Here is a 9,856-nt window from a genome sequence, read left to right on the forward strand (position 1 = left end):
ACCTCTGTGACCCAGTTAGTCCCAAAGATGCTACCCTGCCCTACCTTCTACTTGACTTCAGAAAAACATGACTGACTGCCTGCGTGTGTGTGTATTTTAGGATTTGGAATCCCTAGTTTATACCATTGATCTCTGCTCCTCTTTGATTTATTTTCCACTACTTTCAATGTTACTTCTTTCTAACCCAGTTCCTCATAAGGAGTTTCGTTTTCTCCATAAATAGTATGTTGTGCCCTATACAAAATGGGCTGTTGCTAAGATATATTTTGGCAGTTCTAAATGTCCAGATGTTATGTTTTATAGATCGACTTCACAAAAATGAATAAACTTGTATAGTAAATAATGCCTTTAAAGCTAATCCAGTCCTAAAGGAATTTGAAAACATCAATCAGAAATAAAAAATATTTCAAGAGGTCTTCTGTTGAGTAAAAATTAATTTTATCATTTATTTTTTCTAATTTAAACATCAGATTTAAAGGAATTACCAGACTGAACTAGCTTTAAAATATAAAATATTTTAAAAATTTTATGCCTTTGGGAGGACAGTGAGAGATGCTTTGAATAAAATTTAAGGTCTTTACCATAGCTTTAAATAGGTTTTTATAAAGATCCTGTTGAAACAAAATAGTTCTAAATATTCAGCTAAAAGAGAAATATTTATATAAAGATTTCTAAATTCTTAGTAAGCTGCATTTAAAATATTTTCCTCTTATCTTGATACATTAAAAGTTTTATTTAGAAAAAAATATATAATCATTAGTTAGAATTATTCTATAGTACTGTTTTGAAAATAGAAATGCTGTTTGTTTCTGTTTTGCCCATTTAGATTTTAATTTAAAGCAGTTGAAAGGTTTATTGAATTAAATGCTTTAAATAAACTCCTGCCTTGTTGTTTTTTCCTAGCCTGCCTACCTTATGTACCATTCTAGATTACATCAGTGCTCTGATGAATCTGAACATATATACCAGTATATGTTTGAATAGCATATGGATGCAGTGTTATTCCATTTAAAGAAAAAAAAACTTTCCTTCTCCAAGCTAAATCATTCTTTCATATAGTAATCAAAACCTGCCTTGACTAGTTGCTTCCACTCTTAATTTTCTTTATTTTTAAATACTGAATTCTGCTCTGTTCATCTCTAAAATGTCCATGTCAAATTCCTCTTGCTTTCCCATGCATCACTATGATCGAAGTTTAAATCAACATTAAAAACATACATTGTATATCATCTCTCACTCCACGTTTGAGTCATGTTGTTGATTCCCGATTAAACTGTCCAGCAAGATCAGTTTTCTTGCTGTTACGTTTGCAGCCCCATATCATGAAGCCCTCAGCCATCTGTGCCTCTGTCTCTCGTATATTCTACACAGACCTCTTCGGTTTGCCACATGCTTTCTCTCTTTTTGTCTGCAAATTATTCATCTCATGCTTGGAGTGTCCTTCCAAAATCTGTTAAACCTGCATTCTTATTTTGTTCAGATAACTCCTAAAACACATCTACATCACCTAGAAAAACAAATAGATTTAGAATTAAAGCCAAAAAAAAGATTACATGCTTTAGCTAAATCTGTCATGTTTTTTTTGTCACTTACATGTGCTTCTTCCTTGGCATGTTTCTTGCGTGTTAGATCCTCATTTGTCTGTCAAGTACATAATTTAGATTCTAAAATCTTTGGTGCAGAGATCTGTCATTCTTCTATTTTCTAGGCTTTGCCTATTCCAGAATGCACTCAAATATTAAAGAAACTGTTCTAATGATCTAATGTACATTGGAAAAGGGGATAGTATTTATGTATGGATTTATCAATGCTGTATATGTGTATGAACCATGTAACAGGTTTTTCTTTAAATTGCAGATTGTGAGTCATGCCTTTAGTAAAGAGGAACATTGAACCTAGGCACCTCTGCCGAGGAGCTCTGCCTGAAGGAATTACCAGTGAACTGGAATGTGTAACCAACAGTACCCTTGCTGCTATTATACGGCAACTTAGCAGTTTAAGTAAGTACCTGAACTTCAGTGTATAAGTGCTGTTCCATGTCTTCAAAGAGCTCTGCAAACAAAATATTTCCAAAATAGCAAGTGTTTACAATAGTAGAAATAGTAGCACAGAAACCTAAGTGATGTGCTTATGTTTCCATCAAGTGATTGCTGGAGCCAAGATTAGAACTTGAGCTGTGAGTTGCCAGCTTTTCAGTTTTGGGTGCAGTTCAGTAGATTGCTTGGCCTCTTGGAATCAGATGGCTAGTTTCTTTTGTCTTATTAATGTTAATTTATCATTAAAACTTCCTGGCTCATGGCCCATTAGAGCATTTCAAAAAGACACGTAAACAGAGTGAGAGATGATGGCTGAGGAAAGTAGAATAACCTTAGAGACCAACTTGGTTTTGTTAAAGGAAATGTTTTCTTTCAGCTTCATGAAGTAATGGCATCAAATAGCTTTATGAAGTAATTTTGACTGTATAAAGTCCTTTGGTAAACAGTCTAGGCTTCACACATCATATAGCAAACCCATTAGATGTTATTTCTGAGAGTTCAAATGTATTGGGAAAGTCTGATTGCAGTGACTAGTAAACTGAGCTTTTTTTGTGACTGTTAAGCTCTTGTGCCTAGTCCATGCTTTGCTGACTGGTGTTCAAAGAAAATAATTGCATCTAAATATTTAGAGCATTACATTTAAATATTTCCCTATGGAGAATCTTTTGAAGAATGTATTCTCAATGCTTTTTTCTTGGCAGGGAATGGTACAGGAGTACACTTAAGGAACGAGTAAGTTGTCCAAATACCTCTTTAAGGCTAGGAACGGGCATTCAAGAAGAGGCTTATGCTCCCCAGGACACCATGACAGGGACTGCTGCTCTGTCAGTGTCCCTCCTCCACAAAAGGTCCAGTGGCAGGGGCTAAGAAGGACAAGTGTTCAATGTTCTTTAGTGCAAGGCACGCCACTGCCGTTTTCTCAGCGTTCTCTCTGTACCACTTATACATCTGCACCCAACGCAGTGCCAGGCGCTTTTAATAAGCGCAGCTCGGGAGCATGTATAAAAATGCCCTGAGATCTGCTTGCATGCTGAAAAGATCAAAGAAGCTGAAGGGTATGGGCATGTGAACAAGCTACTGTGCTGTAAGCTTGGGTATAAACTTGGAGTGCATCAGCTTTTCTAAAGGACTGCTGGTGTGCATGCTGTTTCCCACAGTAAATGAGGTAATTTACTTGACTTTTGAAGCCTGCACTATCTTTCATGGACGTAAGAACATGCATTCAGCCAGTTACAGCAGGGTAGCTAACATGCTATAAATTCACACCTCGCCTCGATCTCTTGCAGGAAACATCCCAGATATGAGAGAGAGATCTTCCTTTTTCAACAAGGAAGAGCTCTCCTTCATGAGAGTTTCCTGTGCAGAAACAAATGCCTGTACATTTCCCTACTGCTGGGGGTCAGGGATTGGGAGGAGTCAGGTGGTAGAGGAGTGCTCCATGTGCCTTCCCTAGATCGGGGTGATCTTAGTCTGGGGAAGGGGCAATGAATTTTCCCTGACTCCGTTCCACCTAGGAGGAATTGAGCAGCAAATGTTGCCTTCGCTGTCCATGGATTAGGTGTGTTCTCAGGCATGATGTACAAGCATGGGGATTAGGGGTGTGAGGGTGGTTTCAGGCTAGAATGTTTGTACATCCTCTCTCTCTTGTGAAGATTTCTAGCACAGCAACTGTCCCAGAAATTTGCACTGCTAGGAGCAAGTGTCTGTTCATACCCTAAGCAACATGTTCTTGTGTCCATATACTGAGACTACAACAATTAAACAAGGCTGAGTTTCCCATCCACCAGTGGCTGGCACCACGCGTTCCTTTGCTAAGAACTGCAGTCTACTTCTGTACTGTCATTTGACATTGATGACTATTTTGGCTCTGCTAGAACTCGTAGTATATCATAACTCTGCTAGACACCACATATTAATGTCAAATAAGTATTTGTTGGTTGATTCTGTGCTGCTCTTTGCAGTTCTGGAGTTAACTAAGGTTACAAAGCCATCACTTTCTGCTTCCCTGGATAAAAAAGGGCTCTAAAGTAGATATTTGTGAGAGAAAAGTGGGGTTTTTATTTGTTTTTGTTTCCTCCCTCCTATTTGTTTTTTGTGTGACAAAATCTTTGCTCAGCTGTTGGGTTCCATTACAGCACTTCACTTTGGTGACCCATTAAGCCCAGTTGGACTCATTCCCTGATGAACAAAGAGCAGCTGCAAAGAATTTAGGCATTGATTTGAGCAGCATATAATATTTGTTCTCTTCTGCTAGACCTATGACTTCTGACAGGCTTGAGAGATGCTGGTATTTTTGGCTCAGATCCACCAGGCATTGTATTGGAATTTCAAATACATAATTGAACACCAGCCCTTCAATATTCAGGTAGTTTAATAATACAAGGGACAAAATCTTATAGGGAGGATCAGACCCGAAGCACCATTGGCTACTTTTTTACCTCAAGGAGGAGACCATCCCTTTGTGGTTCTGCAGCCTCTTCATTGCTGCATCAGAGCTTTTTATCTAAAGAAGATACTGAGCCATTACTTCTGCTAAAAGATCACAGTATAGAAAAAGGATTCTTTGTATGTCTGCCACTAAACAGAGAACCATGGTGCAGCAGTGGTGGAGGGGTGGGTGCGCATTTATACACCCACTTTTTGGGAAGCATTGAAGCTGGTTACAGACCTCAGCTTAGATGATCAATAACCACACATCATTACTTCCTCTTTTATCCTTCAGGGCCCTTGCAAGCTCACTTCAAAATGATGACTATTTGACAACATCTAAGACAGTTACAAACAAATCACATCCATTAGCACCTTTCAGCCTGATGGTATACATTTTTAAAAAATGTATTGGAAGAACCATGCCATATATTCTGGATATTTTACTGTGTTCTTTCACACTGTGGTCAGTTAACGTACTGAAAGGTATGTAATTTTAGCAAGACAGTCTAAAAGGTGCACAGGGTCTCAGGTGCCAGAAAATGACTATTATATAGAATAAGAGCAAAAAGTTTTTTTCTTTCTTCAGTTTGACTTCCTTAAAGGAAGGTAGGCTGTTCTTCTAAATTGGAAGTTTTTCTCTTTGATCGCAATCAAAAAGAAAACATCTTTCCTTCAGTTCCAGGCTGTGAAAAATGATACAGTCTTGACGAAGACTTTCCAAAGCCAGCACTGCTAGCAAAGGTCATCTATGTTTGTTAGTAGTATATCATACTCACAAGCTGCATCTTCAAAATGGCAAATTTTGACAGAGCCATGGAGATTTTGAAACCAGCTTTATCCTCCTTTTTGCATCCTTCTTTTTACCTGTTTGCTGCTTGTTTAATTTCTCAGAGGTAGAGAAATTCATTGCCACAAGCTAGTAAAGTTCTGTATAATAACAGAAAGTCTTCATAAATGGGAACAGAAAAATCCTGGGGCAGATGCCTTTTTTCTTATCTGGTGGACCATGTTGTTTCCTTCTAACTATGGTTTTGTTACTTACACATTTTAAGTAAAAATTTTTTTTCTTCAGTCAGTGAACTGATAGCTTCACGGTAACTTTGGCTTTCATGCAACAAAACTCTTTTCAGTTAAATTCATGTTCGTATCTTTCTATATAGCGGATGCTGCTGCTTCAGAGGGTGGAACAGGTGCAAGCCAAACTGGCAAAAGAAGCTAAAGTGGTGAGAGGTCTGAGCAGGAACTGAAAAATTCCACTGATTTGACAGAGAAGAAACTTTCTTTTGCCTCAGCAGCACAGCTATCAGTTCATATGTTTCTTTTATGATAAAACCAAGAAAGAAGCATAGGGAAGAATCAATTCTTTTCATCTCTGACTTGATATTTGTTCATGGGAAGAAAGAATAAGATGCTGTTGATTTTATTTTTGAAGCCTAAATACCAAAGCCTTCAAATGTGCCTTTTGTGTCAAAAACATGCTAAACTGTCTTCCTAAACCATGAAGACCTCTCATTAACTTGAATGGCTTCTTGAGGTGTCTTTATTCTAGTAGTATATTTGTAGTCTGAAGCACAAGGAAGATGCACCATTCTTTTAAATTTCAAGTATTGTCATTACTAAAAGAAGATAGGTTTAGGCATAATTGGTTTGTTTCTTTTTCGTTATAGCACTAATGGTTTTCATTACTTACAGAAGATAGCTGCAGGGGCAACTTATTAAATACGTTAATACAGACTTTTGTAGAGAATGAATTAATTGCAGTTGATTTTTTACAGAGATATCTAGTAGAAATCAGTCATAGATTCATGAAGACTTTACAGGCAAATGCCCCACATATAGTATACTGCAGAACTTTGAGAGACATATCGTGATTCTTGTTGTATGTTAAGCACTGGTCTCCAGAATAATTTCTCAAAATTATTCAGAGCATATCTTCTAAGGCACTTTATCAACTAGAGTATTATGAAGAATGATTCTTACAAGTGCTGAGAAGAAGCACTTCTTTGTATATGGCATCACAGCTATTATAAGGAGACAGAAGAGATTTTGTGAAGGGAGGATGTTTTATAATTATAGAGTTAAAAAAAAAAATGTTTTTCACCCTGGTCAGTGGTCTTGTCTGGTTTCTGAGTGCCTGTTGAGGTGTGGCTTGTAGAGCGAGGGGTGGGGAGGGGGGGGATAGGTGACTGTTCCTTCCCACCCTGAGAACCTGATCTTTAAGTCCCTCACCTTCACCCTTCCTGATTCTCTGAGTCAAGGAGCTTCTGTTTTTGAGAGAAGGACTTTCTCTTGCTGGGGAGAACAAGTGCAGACTGAAGTTTCAAATAGTAAACAGACCACTCTTTCAATAAAGGTATTTATTGGGGTAGAGCCACTTAGCCAGAAGTGCTCTACCTCCTTCCAAAGGGTTAAGCAGTCACTCTGTCCCCAGTCCAGCTTACATAGCCCAGAGCACCCTGAAAGACTGCTCCACTGTTTTATTTGCAGCCACAAAGCCGTACCAGACCCCTCTCCTCAGCCATACACTCACCTGGTCACACTCTTCTGTTCATTCTTATGCTTATCTTAGCCATTCAGTTTTCTGTAGATGGATGTGTCTTCTATCATATGGGCTGAAAACTGGCTTTATTTTCTCTCTAACCCATTCTCTCCCTCCTTCCCTTCATATTAGTTAGCTAGAAGGAAACTGAGGCATTCAGTGTAATTACAACATGAGCCCAGTTAACACAGAAATATTACAACAAACCCCATAGTCTATTACAGCCCACATTCCTTGTTATTCTTTGGGAATTAAGTATTTTTTTCTCTTTTTGGAAATAAATATTTAATCTTTTCCACATGCTGGTTGTAAATAGCTGTCTTTAAAAACCACAGTCAACTGGCTTTTAATATGAAGCTATAATCCTCACAACTGTAGGTAGCTTGTATATTTTTTTACTGCTTGCTAATTATCTATCTCCCATGAATTTTAGAGTAGCAGGTACAGTATAAAATCTTTATTCATCATGAAAAAAGGAAATAATTTATAAAGCAATCTGTTATAATCCTTTTCTGCCTTCTCTAAGAAAACTGAGAGACTGACACCTACACATGCATACTGTTTTTTTCTTCTTGAAGAACTTTGCAGGCTAGCTTCTAACCTAGACACATCAGAAGGAATCTTAAGTTCCAGTTATGGGTTTGAGAAGGGTTCTGGAGAATATTCTGTCATTGAGTTAATTTCTACAAAATTCATAGGAATATAGGGGCAGAAATGGCCTCTCTGTGTCATCAATTCAGTCCCCAGGCTTTCAGAGAAAACCATTTACCCTTAAATTCTTAAGTTCTTAAAGTTTCCATGTTAACCCAGATGTTCTTAGATTTTTCCACTTAATCCTCACACAACTTGGTTATAAGGCACAGAATCAGAAACCTGAAGAACATCCTACAGTAGGCCACAGGTAAAAGCAGGGGGACTGGGCACTAGCCATGTTCTGGTACTGTAATAGAAGAGAAGTACAGTAGATGGTTAATAAATATGTATTCAGATAATCCCAGGAAGACAGCCATCCCCACGCTTCAGATGAAGGAACCCTCCATCCCTCTCCCCTGCGCCCCCCATTCTTTGCCTTGATTTGTGGGGAAGATTGCTTCCTGACCCCAAATTTGTCACCTGGTATCACCTTAAGTAAAAGAGCAAGATTTTTTGTCAGAAATTTTATGCAGTTTTTGAATACCTGTGCAAGTACTAGTGCATCCCAGTCAAAAACCCAGTATTGTCTGTGGGTAATATGTGGTGCTTGAGAGGAAGATAAAAGAACACGTGCAGAATTCAAAGCCACTCTGATTCTCGATCCCTGCGACTGCTACAAAGGGAGGGGGACACAAGGTATACCTTTGTATACCTCCTTTCTGTACTGCTACAAGGTCATATATAGCAATACAAATATAATGTCTGTCCAAGGCCTAAGGGATACTTTCTGAACATCTGTAGTTCACTTATGAAGTGTTACGGCTAGTTAAAGGGCTCAACTTAACTTTAACATAATTCTGCCACTTTTCTGCTATTCACTTTATTTTAGATGATTGATTTTAAAAAAACCCACCAAGCCTATTGTGGTTTATTTTCTGAAATTCCTTGGATTGACTGTGGAATCTACTTTAAAAAAAAAAAAAAAAAAAGTAACATGGGCTATCCTTAAGTTTTCATCACAGAAGCTGACTTTACTAACCACTTAGCATGTTCTTGTTAATATCTTAGCTGTTTAAGGGTAAAATTTGAGTATTTCTGGTTTTAAACAGAAAAGTGATCAGGTTGATCAAGCTTTGAATCAAAGTTTAGGGGATGTTTGTATTGATATTAATCTTCCTGATTTTGCAGGAGACTGGATGCATACATTGCTGGGGTTATTTGACCCCAGCAGTCTTTCCTAGCTAGAGCAGGGGGACTGGACCTGATGATCTCATGAGGTCCCTTCCAGCCTTAAACTTCTGTGAAACTTCTGCATAGCACTTAACAATAGATATTTTGAATGTAATACATTGCACTTAACTTCTAATGTGCCTTATGCTGCTGTAGCATACTGTAATTCAGTGACTCGAGTGCTTTATTATAACATCATGCTATTGAAGCACTGTTCACTCTGTCTTTATAAATCTTTAACAGATGTCTTTCTCTGTGTTTTTTCCTCTACAGGCAAACATGCTGAAGATATATTTGGTGAATTGTTTAATGAGGCCAACAACTTCTACATTAGAGCAAATTCCCTTCAAGACAGAATTGATCGCCTTGCCGTCAAAGTTACCCAGCTGGATTCAACAGTAGAAGAGGGTAGGTAATTGCATGAAAGTACTGAGCCAGAAGTGATGTTGACAAGACTACAGTAATTAATTACCTAACGATCACAGCTTTTTCTTTCAGAGCAGCACTGAGTTGATATTTCATCTTGTTTTTCTTGTTGGGGAAGAAAAATCAGATTAGGGTAATGTGGAGGAAATATTCTTGAACTACATCCTTGACTTAATTATTAGCTTTGGGGGGGGGTATTATATTGAATTAATTTTATTATTTTCAGAGTTTTGGTGAAAATCAGAGTTTACTTGCAATGCATCTTGAATATGACTAGCTCTAGATCATGGTGCTCAACATTTTTGCCCAGCAGACCAGATTGGCAGCACCCGGTCCGTCTGCAGGTTGCTTCCAGCTGCTGTTCCCAATCTGGTGCCTGGGCAGGCATGGCGGGCACCATCTGGCTGTGTGGAGGAGGGGCAGGGGGAAGGCAGGCCCCAATGCAGCCCTGCAGGGGAAAGGAGCTTGACATGGCACTTTGAAGAGGGAAGGGTGCATAGCCAGGCCCCAACCTGGCCCTACAGAGAGGGAAGGGGACACTGGCTGGCCCTGCAGGGGTGGA

The 9,856-nt window shown here is 38.6% G+C and overlaps 1 protein-coding gene across 4 annotated transcripts in view; it reads left to right on the forward strand.

The window, feature by feature from the left end:
- Positions 1 to 9,856, forward strand: part of WASF3 (WAS protein family member 3) — a 169,232-nt gene that overhangs the window by 129,980 nt on the left and 29,396 nt on the right. For 3 of the 4 annotated variants that reach the window (XM_019525202.1, XM_019525205.1, XM_019525204.1), the window contains 2 exons: positions 1,858 to 2,000; positions 9,142 to 9,276. In XM_019525202.1, coding sequence (XP_019380747.1) covers positions 1,868 to 2,000; positions 9,142 to 9,276 — 268 coding nt within the window. In that variant the 5' untranslated portion in view covers positions 1,858 to 1,867. Of the gene's footprint in view, positions 1 to 1,857; positions 2,001 to 4,171; positions 4,402 to 9,141; positions 9,277 to 9,856 lie in introns of those variants that run through there. The other variant, XM_019525206.1, reaches the window with a different exon arrangement.

This window comes from Gavialis gangeticus, unplaced genomic scaffold (assembly GCF_001723915.1).
Source record: "Gavialis gangeticus isolate Ggan-Ray unplaced genomic scaffold, GavGan_comp1, whole genome shotgun sequence".
NCBI classification, from domain to species: domain Eukaryota; kingdom Metazoa; phylum Chordata; order Crocodylia; family Gavialidae; genus Gavialis; species Gavialis gangeticus.